Raw genomic sequence first — 13,496 nt, 5'->3', positions numbered from 1 at the left:
AGCGAAAACAAGAAAAAGAAAAGAAGAATATGGAGGAAATGGTTGGGGAGACGCGAGGAACAAGAATTATGTGTTCTGCAATGGGAGTTGGAGGTAAATACATAATTTTCAATGTGCTGCTGTAGCGGATGGTCGAGCAAATGTTTGTGCTTTGTTTCTGTTTGATATAATTGTAATATTTTATTTGTGCGCTAACTCATATTGTGGTTTATAACTCCTCCCCGAACTCTCCACTGATCTGTATCCTGCTCTCTCATTGGCTGTCGGTCTTCGCCGATGTAGTTTTTAGTCCGAACACTTTTCACAAAGCATAATTTTGAATCGCAGACAGGTACAGATATTTTGCATGCCAAATATCTCACGGGCGTTGAAATATCTCATATGCGATTCTCTCAGATCGCGTCTTTGCTCAATCACACTGCGTGAACTAGCACCGATTTGCCTGTGATTTTGGGCATTTGACGGTGATTTCTCAAAACCTGTTGGCGAGCAAAAATCGGGGCTAAAATTGTGCAGTCTGAACTCTGCTTTAGTTAACACACCCGATTCACATGACCAACTCGAGCTACGCAAATGAACTGTGCTCCAATCGATATGATCCCAACACCATGTTCATTGCTCCCTACTCCCTGGGTTTATTGGACTGGAATTGGGAACCGCTTACATAGCCTACTGTAGTAATGTTATCTGTGGTATTCTGGTCTGTGAGCATAAATGCGTTCAGGAGGCGTGGCTTTTGACGGCGATAGCAGGGAGCGTGGGACATTCACTTTCATTGCTATCAGGCTAATGTTAGCATTTTAAAAAATCTCCTATTGCACCGTTAATATTAAGAAATGTGCATTGTGCACAAGTTGTAAGCCAAATAAAGTTTATTTTTCATCATTTTTATATCAGTAAATCTCGAGTTAGCTAATATGTTAACTAACAGATTTTAACCATACTTAGCATGAAATAAATGTTTTTTAAATATTACTTTTTTATTAGTGCAGTTAATAATATTGAGTGAACAATAAAATATAATGTGTAATGTTCTAACTGAATTTTCTTTTCTTCTGAGAAATGTATTTATGCAGTGATGCAGAATGTTGGTTTACCAGTTTAGAGGTGGCAGTCAAATACGCCCTGCTCAGCCGCCTCAACATCCTCTTCTGAGATGACTGAAGAGACCCAAAACAAGCAGAAATAGGCTCAGAGAGGCTGGTAAACACAGCTCATCTAGGTTCTGCAGTTATGAGACGTGTGTGTGTGATTACGTACCTGAGTTAGACGGGGCATTGCTGGGCAGAGGGAAGCTGTAGGATCTGGACTGCAGTGACGGTGGAGTCTCATGACTGACGCTCTTCGTTCTTTTACGGCATTCGATCGTCAGGCGTCCATAACATGCTTTATGACAGTTCACACCACAGACTGAGAGAGAGAGAGAGAGGCAGGGTTAGTATTTAGGGGTGGTGGACAAAAGTGTAAAGACAATAAGCAAGCTCTTGTGAAAAAGAAGAAGTGGACTTCAAAGATTAGATCTTTGGTGTATATTTTAAGATAACTGAAAACATACTGAAATATAAGGCCACTTACTTAACAGACAGTTTTCAATATGTTTCACACTCAAGTACACATTTAAATCATTATGTTTTAATAAAGTGAAGTGACATTCAGCCAAGTATGGTGACCCATTTGTGCTCTGCATTTAACCCATCCGAAGTGCACACACACAGAGCAGTGAACACACACACACACACACAAAAAACGTTTTTTTTTTTTTAGTAAAAAGTATCATATTGGTATCGGTATAGGTGATACTGACCCTATAAGTATTTGGTATCGGATTGATACCAAATTTTGCAGTATTGCCCACCACTATTTATTGGACTGGAATTGGGAACCGCTTATGTAGCCTATTGTAGTAATGTTATCTGTGGCATTCTGGTCTGTGAGCATAAATGCGTTCAGGGGGCGTGGCTTTGGACGGCGATTGCAGGGAGCGTGGGACCTTCACTTTCATTGCTATCAGGCAAATCTTAGCATTTTCCAAAATCTCCAATTGCACCGTTAATATTAAGTTGTAAGCCAAATAAATTTTATTTTTCATCATTTTTATATCAGTAAATCTCGAGTTAGCTAATATGTTATATGTTAACAGATTTTAACCATACTTAGCATGAAATAAATGTTTTTTACACACACACGCACCCGGAGCAGTGGGCAGCCATTTATGCTGCGGCGCCCGGGGAGCAGTTGGGGGTTCAATGCCTTGCTCAAGGGCACCTAAGTCGTGGTATTGAAGGTGGAGAGAGCTGTTCATGCACTACCCCCACCCACAATTCCGTCCGGCCGGAGACCAGAACTCACAACCCTTCGATTGGGAGTCCAACCCTCTAACCATTAGGCCACGACTTCACCTAATCCACGCTATGTTTATTTTAACGTGTTTATAAGCATACTAAAGCACTTGCTTAATATTTTAACTGTGGTGTTATGTTTTATTTATATATATTTATGTAGTAATGTATATATATATATATATATATATATATATATATATATATTACTACATTTAAAGTTAGAATATTTCAAGTGTACTTAATTGCAATTTCATAGGAAACGTGTTTTTACAAGTATATTTAAATACATTACATACAAGTTTGAAAAGAAATGACATAAAAGTATATTTTAGTTTATCAGAAATGCTTGTCAGTACGTTCAGCAGTACTTCAACCATATTTCAAAATCAATAGAAGTAATTATGAAATAACATACAGTATAAAGAATCCTTATTAAGTGGGTCAAAAAGCACTCTAATTCTTCAAGTTACATTTCATGTAAAATATAATGATATTAATAGTATTTATATTGATTGCATTTGATATACATTTAAACTATAATGCATTTCATTTATTTGCAGTTTAGAAAAAGAAAGCTTTTTTACATCCTCTAGTGACACGTCAACAAGCTCTAAAAACTAAAAACTAAAAAAACTAAAAGTGTGACAAAAGATTCATAAGATTTTTCTCATTTCTTCCAGATCCTTTATTTTCCCACTTTACTAATTTCTCTCTCACTTAAATGTCAAAACCAGCTATCTTGACCATGTTTCTCTTTTTACTCAGACAAACAGTATGTGCAGGTCTCCTCGAAATACAAACATGAACCTGCTGAGACAGCAGCCATTCAAATTCATGTTAGGGTTAGCCACTAACCCAGCCGATGACATTAGGGGATTCATTTGAGAGCTCTGACTTTAAAAAAAAACTGAATGAATTTTGGCTAGTGGATTCTGCATACCCGAGTCATCCCCCGTGCATTTGGGTATAAATAAAATAAATCTCGAAAGCTCCATGCCCATGCACTGTAATGAACTCTATGCGTGATCAATTCTGCATTTAACCTCAGAGGCCACTGCGACTTCTGGTGCAGAGGAAATTGTAAGAAAATAATGCACAAAATGAAATCTTGAGGAAGTGTTACACAGCAGGACAATGCAAAATTGATACTGTGTATAGACCACCAGGGTAGTTTAAAGAATTCTTAAAAGAATTAGCAGATTTCCTCGCAGACCTTCTGGTTACAGTTGATATGGCGCTAATCATGGGAGATTTTAATATTCACGTTGATAATACAAATGATTAATTAGGACTTGCGTTTACTGACCTAATAAACTCCTTTGGAGTCAAGCAAAATGTCACCGGGTCCACTCAACGTTTTAATCATTCACTAGATTTAATTATATCGCATGGAATCGATCTTACTGCTATAGATATTGTATCTCAAAGTGATGATATTACACACCATTTCCTTGTATCGTGCATGCTGCGTATCACTGATATTAACTATATGTCGCAGCGATACTGTCTGGGCAGAACTATTGTTCCAGCCACCAAAGAAAGAATCGCGAATAACCTGCCTGATCTATCACAACTGCTTTTGTACCCAAAAATACACATGAACTAGACGAAATTACTGACAACATGGGCACTATTTTCTCTAATACATTAGAAGCTGTTCATTGCCCCCCATCAAAAACGCATCTCTTTAGCCAAGCATTGAATAATGTATCTCTTAAATTGTGAGTGTAGTTGCATCTGATCAAATGCACATTCTTATTCTTTGGCTTGGGTTAAACTAATATATTTTACTTAGTTGGAACAGCAGCTATGCTAATGAAGTCTCTATTTGTCGATTTACATCCCATGGTAACTAGGATTTATACAAGCTTCAGTCTGGATCCAGAACACCTGAGAAGAGATGATGCTGACCCTCAGAGGACCCCAGATGATGCTAACCCTGAATCAACAAACAGAACTAACAAATATTGCTAAATGTGTGACTGAATCATATAATAATTGCTGTTAATAATGTTCATCGTCTGGCTGACTACGACATTTTTCTGAAAAATCCTGTCATATGCGCACAAACTGACAGTCACCACTTATAAGCTACTATTAAATATTGTAGAAACTGAATTTTCTGTAAAGTTGCTTTGTAATGATTTGTATCGTAAAAAGCGCTATACAAATAAACTTGAATTGAATTGGATTAATACTGTCCACCTTCACAATACAGGTATTCACACCTTCTGGAACTCATTACGGTTAAATATGGTATGCAAAATTTTATGTTTTCTGTATATAATATATTACATACCAAACACGCACACATACAGCTCTCTCTTACCTTTGCATTTATATCCTTGTTTATAAAGGCCCCATATCTTAAAAAGAACAGAAAAGAAGTTATTTTTGAGGAAAAAAGACAAACGCAGAAAAGATCTGGAAGTGAGAATAGGGAGGAACTAAGATCAAGAGAATCACAGCAGGGAAACAATAGATGAAAGGGAGAGCACAAACACACAACATTAGAGGCCACACACACACACACACACACACACACACACACACACTCAATGGAAGGCGTACAACAAATAATACACAGCTGCACACCGCACCATGCTAAAATAAACCAGCAGATCAAAGCCAGTGTGTTCAGGCCAGAGCTAATTTCTAAAACTGTCCATCTGAGAAAACCCAAGATGCAATTTAAAAAAAAAAGTGTTGCTATATGCATATATGAGACTTACAAAGCCGGTGCAGTGTTCGCAGAAGGTGGGTTTCACATATGTGGTCTCAATAAAGGTGTGTATGAAGCCCATCTTGCAGTTGAGCAAAGAACTGGCCTTCATGAAGTAATCTATCATCTCCTCTCTGCTGATCTGTCCATCCCTGATGAATGGAGAGAGACAGAACATGACACGAGAGAGTAAAACAGATACACTCTAAAACTGGCATCAATGCACTTACTGGTTTTTATCAAGTTCTCCAAACTTGCTGAGATAAGGGAAGTTATTCCTGATACACTCAAACTCTTCACGTGAGATCAGGCCATCGCCGTTTGTGTCGAAATTCTTGTACACAGACTGTGAAAAGAAAACATGAAAATGTATCTCCAAAAATATATCTCACATGTTGGAAATTAAATTATTAACAGTGTAAACAAATACATACATTTGACCCTGCCTGCACTGAGACCCATTACTGACAAATGCTACTTCGGCAACTAAAAACTAGACTTGGCTTTGCTCAAAAATAGACCCCTGGAGACTCAAGACGTGTTTTTCAAAGATAAAGAACTTGAGCTTCTTAAAAAAGCAGTGCTCAGGTCGTGAGATGCTGAAAAAACAGAGAGACACAATGCTACAGCCAAAATATCATAGAAAGAATACAAGAACACGTCCTGTGTAAATGTGCACTAAGCAAAATCTACCTTTCAGAGATTGAATGTGGTGGTTAATATAGAAATTTCCATCACACATTTCTTTGTCAAGCAAATAACTAGAACTGCACGGTTAATCAAGGAGGAGGAGAGTCAGACTGAGCTTGCAGCAGTAAAAAAGTAAAGGCTCAAATCAAAGGTGATGTAATGGGTTTGACAAATTCAAATGAAAATAATGTTAGTTCTTCTCTTACATCCACCATCTTCTCGATATGACTGCTGATGATAGCAGGATCAGCTTTAGGCTTGACCGACGCTGCCCACTCGTCGATCATTGAAGGCTGTTGAGGAGCTGGACTGGAGGAAGAGGAGGAGTTCTGATCCACCCATCAAAAAATAAAGTCAATCCAAACATGTCAGTTTACATCTTACTGCAAATTCTACATTTCTTTATAACCAAAGATCTACATTTCTTATCGATATATATATATAAAATCTATAAAAACGAACTGGCTGGAAACTGACCGATGGTTTTGCAGCTCTGGGTTCCCTCTGTAATGAGAGCTGATAAATCTCTTCTTCTGTGTGATACTGGTCCAGTGACACCTACACATACAGATTCAATAAATTGCAAATGAATAATATAACTTTTTAGGAAGAATACATGCATTAGTATCATTACTAGCATTATATCCTGTATATGCTATATAATATGCTGACCCCCCCCCACCCACACACACACAGACAGATTATATAAATAAATAAATAAATTACAGTTACAGTTTTGATTTTTCTTCTTTCAATTCTGTTATAAACACTTCTGTGAGTTATGTCACAATGTAACTTCTCAGAATTGTGAGTTTACGTCTCTGAATTTATACCTAACTCACAGTCACAGTTACGTTAATTTTTTTTAGTCAATTGGGCAATGAAAGCAAAGTTTAGAGACTTGTCGTAAATGAAAATCCCTGTAGTTTCTGAAACGGTCAGCTTTGGATCAGACCTGAATTCTGATGGTATGTTAACCCAGTGCAGCAATTACTATAATTATTTAGAAGATTCTATGTATTGTTCACATTCAGATTTTTTTTTTTTCTATGGCAACTATGAAATGCATCTATTTGTGGCTTTACAGTAGCAAAAAAAAAATAAAAAAATAAAAAAAACACATTCCTATAATAACTACTTTTCAAAACTTGTTTTCCATGTTGTGTGTGGACAGGAAAAGATTGAGGAATATAGAATATGTAAGTTGAAGTCCAGTCTTCCACACATCTTCCAATTCATACATACATTTAGGGCTGGGCGATATATCGAATATTAGCGATAGTATTGGAATAATTTTGACGACGATGTAAAATTTGAATATATCGGGAATATCGAATATTTCAAATTCAAGCATACTTTCCAAAAAGAACGCGCCAAATGTCCAAAAAAGGCATGTAACTGCTGACTGCTCTACGCCCCTCTACTATGAGAGCTTAAAGCTGCGGTAGGTAACTTTTGACGCTCTAGCAGTTAATAAACAGAACTGCTTGCGTCTTGCGGAAGAACATCGTAGCCGGAACTACTTCTCTCTGTTTATGTCTATGAAGAATCACAGTGGTACTGGGTTACTCCGCCACGGTATCCCCGAAGCAATCTAAAATAGTCCGAATATAAACACTTATTATAGGTGCACCCTAGTGATTCAGGACAAGCCAAAAACACGGTTTGGAAAATGGATTCATGGTGTACTCGCTTATTATATACATTTTTCTACATTTTGAACACAAACAAAGTTACGGACCGCAGCTCTGATTGGTTATTTTTTACCGGGAGCGATGGAGTTTCTGCAAATGGCAATAGGACACTGGGAGGAGCCAGAGGAGCTTGATTTTTTTCACAGATTATCTGTCTCATATTCTACTGTCAGGACATAATGACAGGTTTAATAAATATGTAAAAAATATTTTTTTTACAAAAGTTCCCTACAGCACCTTTAATGATAGCGGTTGCCAGATAACAAGAGTTTAAATCTCCGAATCAGAGCTCTACTTTTACAAGGATACATTTTCTGCCCGGTGTTTGCTTATTTTAAGCAATCTGGCAACCATGTGCACGTCCTTACTCCTCATCGCGGAAGAGCCGCCGACGATAATCTGAAAACACTAACCAGCTGATGAAAGCGCCGTTCACCCGGTCTGTCTTCTGTCGTGAGATCTCAACTGTATTGTTTGCATTTGTGATCGCAAAATAAATGCACTTACTTGACCGCTGATGTTTGAATAGAGAAACATAGGCTATGGCCATTTGGAATTACTATTGGGGAATTTCACTGATATGTTTACCAGTTTCCATAATATAGACAGAGAATGCAAAAGTCTTATGGTATTCATTTATTTTTATAATTATATACAGGGTTCCCACGCTTCTTGAAAGTACTTGAATTTCAGACATATGGATTCAAGGCCTGGAAAGTACTTGAAAACCAACATAGGTCCTTGAAAGTGCTTGAATTATTTATATGAAATCAGTTTTGTTTGTGCTGCTATTTTTTAAATTGCCCGATATGTGCTTCTGTCAAAAACAGAACTAAACAGGGGAGGTCTGTTTGTTTTCTGATGCGATCGCCCACATAACCTAGACCGCAAAGTTGATTCTGTGCTTGCTTGATCTAATTTTTAGTTTTTTTTAAACGTTGTAAATTTAAGTAGCAAATAAGAATAGCCAAATAAAATCAATGCATATATTTTGAGACAAAGATCTTCTTTGTGATTTTCAATTTTGTTTATGATAATTAAAGCAATGGTTTTTAAGAAACGAAATAATATGTAAATGTATGATATTTGGGGTAAAAACCATTATATTTAAAAACATGATATTAATGTGTACATGCGCCCGCTTCACATGGATGATTAAATATCTATAGCGCGTGGGCGTGGTCACATTAGCGTTAGTGAAGGGAGACGTAAAAGACTGGAGATCCCGTTGGTTTCATATGGATTACTTTATTACTTAATATTTGATCACGCAAACCGAGGCTGCAGACAGCGCACTCTGTTTTCTTTATTTTATAAATGCACAAAGTTTTCTTATTATGTGTGTATACAAATAAAAGAAGACCCTTTACAAATTAAATTGATGTATTGCTCTTACCTGTACCATCAAAACTGAAATTGCAATTTAAGTTCTTTTCGGCGATATGCCACAGAACGTCTCGGTTACGTACGTAACCCTCGTTCCCTGATGGAGGGAACAGAGACGTTATGTCGACCGACAAATGGGGTCTCACTTGGGAGGCCAATCATCTCTGATTTTAAGAGAAAACGGCAATGAAATTGGCAAGTGGATTAACACACCTGAGCCACTCCCCGTGCCAACGGGTATAAATAGGGCGACAGGTGCATCCACTCATTAGGTTTTACCCTGAGGAGCCGAGAACGTGTCCCGGCAACAGCGAATGGTTCAAGGTTGTGGCATGGGGACATAACGTCTCCGTTCCCTCCATCAGGGAACGAGGGTTACGTACGTAACCGAGACGTTCCCTATCTGTCGGTCACTACGAGTTATGTCGACCGACAAATGGGGTCCTATGGAAAACGCCATAACCTGAACCTCGTCACAACCCTGAGGCGCTGCAATTGTTGACAAGCCTTGGCGTGCCACAAAAGCTACGCTTAAGGTCGTAACCTTCCCAAAGCCCCAGCGCAAATTCACTGACCTTGGTACCGAAGGGGCCAAAGGGTGAGTACATCGCTGCTGGAGAAGGCCATGCTGCTGTTCCGCCCACATAAAGTAAATGGAAGGGATTCCAACCTTCAGTGAAAGATTGCTTCAAATCTTCCCTATTTGTTCTTTCAGCTGGCAAGACAATGGGGAAGCGAGCTTTTAGGAAAAGGTCGCTACGGAGACCACATCCTACCCGTAGGGAGGTGACATGTGGATATACCGATATGGACTGACCCAGGGGGCAGTACTACATATGGAAGGGGTCTCTGAGGCAGGTCCTACCTTGGAGTAGGGATGGAACGGCTGCCAGAAGAGACTGACAGAACGATCTGTCAAGGGAAGACACGGGTTTGCCAAGAGGGAAACCTTACCGTGGAAGAATACACATATGGGATTACCCGTAGGGAACCCAGCCATATGGACACCTAGCCCAGTACAGGGGCTGACCGGGCTCCGGGCATGCTAACGCCAGTACTGGGCCTGGCGACAGACTGCTCCGCCAAGTCTGACGCCGAGGGTGCTGGAGGATGCTCGACCAGGGTACGCCAACCGGGGAACTCTACTGGGAGAAGAAGGCGCTCACATCCTCGTGTTAGGGGGAATGGCGCAGCAAGCGAGACACCCAGCCAGCCCTTCCCGCCAATTACCTGTTACCTAACACACGGGAAGAAACTGGCTCTACACGGAGGTTGTAAAACCTCGCAAAGGTGTTAGGTGTCGCCCAGCCCGCAGCTCGACAGATGTCTGCCAGAGAGGCGCCGTGCGCCAACGCATAGGAGGAGGCCACACTCCGTGTGGAGTGGGCCCTCACCCCCAGGGGGCACGGCTCGCCTTGGGAATGGTAAGCCAAGGCGATGGCGTCCACTATCCAGTGGGCCAACCTCTGCTTAGAGACAGCCTTCCCCTTAAATGTGGGTGCCACTGGCCGTTCGACCAGCGGCGGAACAGAACCAGAAGATTCTCCACCCGACCCTCCCCCGGGGGAAGGAGTGGCGTTGTCTTCGCCATCTCCTGAAGAGCAGTTCTCCGCATCTCCGAGTTGCCCGTGTCAGGGCCGCTTAATCGACTTCCTCGAGGACTTTGCAGCCGGGAGTGACACGGGGGGCGTCGCTCTCCTGCGCGGGGCTCGACGCGCCGGCCTCGATGAACTCTTAGCACGGGGCGGAGCTGGTGTGGAGGGCGCAGGGGGGCGCCCTCGGCGACGAGCAGGCTGAGGCACTGCCTGCGACGGAATGGTGGCAACTGGAGGATCACGTCGTGGCAAGATGCGCTGTATGGCCTCAGTCTGCTGTTGTTCTGTCAGGAACTACTGGGCACAGCCCCTGACAGCGTCGCCACACAGGACAGCCTGGGACATGGGAGCATCGAGAAAATGCACTTTGTCAATGTCTCTCATACAGACCAGGCTGAACCTGAAACGGCACTACTGGACCACCTGAGTGGACATCGCCTACCCGAGGGACTGCGTTGTGACTTCCGTCACCCTGAAGGGGGAGATCAGTCGCCATGCGCAGCTCCTGCATCAACCTCGGGTTGGTCCTACCCTCGTGCATTTGTTAAAGCCTTGGCTTGTTGGGATTGCAGGATAGCCATGGCATGCAAAGCAGAGATAGCTTTGCCCGCAGCACTGTAAGCCTTGGTAGCGAGCACGGCCGACAGCTTACAGGCCTTGGGTGAGAGGCGCGGACTATCCCTCCCAGTGGCGGCGTTTTGCGTACACAAGTGCACCGCAATCGCACTCCTGCTGGGGAATGTCAACACACCCCTAGCTGCCCCGCCATCGAGGGTAGTGAGGACGGAGGAACGAAATGAGCTGCTTCCGGCCGTAAAAGGGGCCATCCACGACTACATCACTTCCCCATGCACATCCGGGAAGAAAGGAACCAGAGTAAAACGCGGTTGTGAGTCGCGCTCCACACCGAGAACCAATCAAACAGCCATGAGCACTCAGGGCTGGGCGGTGCATTCACCTCCATCCTGATGCTCACAGCTGCCCGGGCAAGCACGGCTGTCAACTCTGGGTCCAATTCGGCAGTGGCGACAACACCCGAGGGGGGCAGCCCCGCCGAATCTTCATCCACAGAGGTCAACAGCCCATCCCACGATGCTGCAATCGACATCTGATCTCCGGCGGGAAACTGAATGACCCGTTGGGACTGCCATAAGACAGCCCAGCAAAATCACCCAGCAGCCGCACAGGACAAACACTGCGGAAGGGGTAAGAGGTCCGTGGGGCGTGGCCCGGCGGAGAAGCTCTCACTGTCACCTTCAAATCTCCCAGAGCACTAGCCGGCGGTCCTCTGCTCGAGACAGAGAAACCAGAACGGGTAGTGACAGAGGGGTCTGCTCCCTTCCCTTTAAGAAAGGGGAGACGCGATCACAGCGTTGCCATGGTCACACACGCAGTGCGTGCATGAACCATCCACGAACGCGCCTTCAGCGTGCTGAATGCCCAGACACGGAAGAGAGCGAACGTGGCCGTTGTCAGAGAACAGGAAACGACCGCATCCAGAAGGACGCGGACGAAACGGCGTCTTGAAAAAGACGCGAATCGTCCGCGATTTGCTCTTTTAGGAAATCTGCTCTCTTAGTTGAAGCGCCCAGGGGAATCGCTGAAAGGGACACCGCTGTTTGCGGCGTACCGCCAACCAGAACAGCTTCCCGACACAGCAGATGAATGGCTTTGTGGAGTATAACAGCTTTCATACAACCACTCGGCTCCGAAGCAAAAAATCTAATGAGTGGATGCACCTGTCGCCCTATTTATACCCGTTGGCACGGGGAGTGGCTCAGGTGTGTTAATCCACTTGCCAATTTCATTGGCGTTTTCTCTTAAAATCAGAGATGATTGGCCTCCCAAGTGAGACCCCATTTGTCGGTCGACATAACTCGTAGTGACCGACAGATAGGGAACGCTTATATGCATAGACTGAACAAAAATAATTTTTATTTTTCAGAATGTGCAGAAAATAGTAGAAACTCTGCTAAAGTGATTGTTTTGAACAAGTATTAATTTAAACATTATAAAAAAAAAAGAAAAGAAAAGCTTAAAGGGTTAGTTCACCCAAAAATGAAAATTATTTGGGACATTTACATTTAGCTGATGCTTTTATCCAAAGCTATATTTACAATTGCTATATATATGTCAGAGGTCGCACGCCTCTGGAGATACTAGGGGTTAAGTGTCTTGCTCAGGGACACATTGGTGTCTCACAGTGTATTCGAACCCGGGTCTCTCACCAAAGGCATGTGTCTTATCCACTGCGCCAGCACCACCCCATTATGTCATTAATGACCCGCCCTCTGTCGTTCCAAACCTGTGAGACCTCCGTTTATCTTCGGGACACAGTTTAAGATATTTTAGATTAAGTCCGAGAGCTCTCTGTCCCTCCATTGAAGCTGTGTGTACAGTATACTGTGCATGTCCAGAAAGGTAAGAAAAACATCATCAAAGTAGTCCATGTGACATCAGAGGGGCAGTTAGAATTTGTTGAAGCATTGAAAATATATTTTGGTCCAAAAATAGCAAAAACTAAGACTTTATTCAGCATTGTCTTCTCTTCCGTGTCTGTTGTGAGAGAGAGTTCAAAACACAGCAGTTTAGTGATATCCGGTTCACGAACGAATCATTCGATTTAATCTGTTCTTCTTGAACCAGTTCACCAAATCGAACTGAATCGTTTGAAATGGTTCACGACTCCAATACGCATTAATCCAAAAATGACTTAAGCTGTGAACTTTTTTAACGAGGCTGACACTCCCTCTGAGTTCAAACAAACTATGCTGGAGTGCCTCTCCCCCATGTAGGGTAAAAGGCCCCTATTTCCACCTCAAAAATGTATGGGATTTTTAAACAAAACAAATAACTTGTATTAATTATTTTTTGACTGAATCAGTTGCTCCGTTTATAGCAGAGATGTATAGTAACGAAGTAGAACTACTTCACTACAGTACTTAAGTACTAAAAGGCGGTATCTGTACTTTACTAGAGTATTATTTTTTTCCCCTACTTCCACTTTTACTTCAGTACATATTTTCGATGAGTTTAATACTTTTACACCGTTATTTTTGTTATGTGC

At 42.1% G+C, this 13,496-nt stretch overlaps 1 protein-coding gene across 2 annotated transcripts in view; it reads right to left on the bottom strand.

Moving 5' to 3' along the window:
- Positions 1-13,496, bottom strand: part of LOC113106392 (RAS guanyl-releasing protein 2) — a 43,886-nt gene that overhangs the window by 2,047 nt on the left and 28,343 nt on the right. Inside the window, exons 10-16 of one of the 2 annotated variants that reach the window (XM_026268267.1) lie at positions 6,232-6,312; positions 5,961-6,083; positions 5,295-5,410; positions 5,075-5,216; positions 4,672-4,708; positions 1,261-1,410; positions 1,097-1,160 (exon numbers count right to left, since the gene is read on the bottom strand). In XM_026268267.1, coding sequence (XP_026124052.1) covers positions 1,102-1,160; positions 1,261-1,410; positions 4,672-4,708; positions 5,075-5,216; positions 5,295-5,410; positions 5,961-6,083; positions 6,232-6,312 — 708 coding nt within the window. In that variant the 3' untranslated portion in view covers positions 1,097-1,101. The remainder of the gene's footprint in view (positions 1-1,096; positions 1,161-1,260; positions 1,411-4,671; positions 4,709-5,074; positions 5,217-5,294; positions 5,411-5,960; positions 6,084-6,231; positions 6,313-13,496) is intronic. The other variant, XM_026268266.1, reaches the window with a different exon arrangement.

The sequence above is a fragment of the Carassius auratus genome, chromosome 7, assembly GCF_003368295.1.
Source record: "Carassius auratus strain Wakin chromosome 7, ASM336829v1, whole genome shotgun sequence".
Lineage (NCBI taxonomy): Eukaryota > Metazoa > Chordata > Actinopteri > Cypriniformes > Cyprinidae > Carassius > Carassius auratus.
This window is presented reverse-complemented; position numbering and strand designations above follow the sequence as displayed.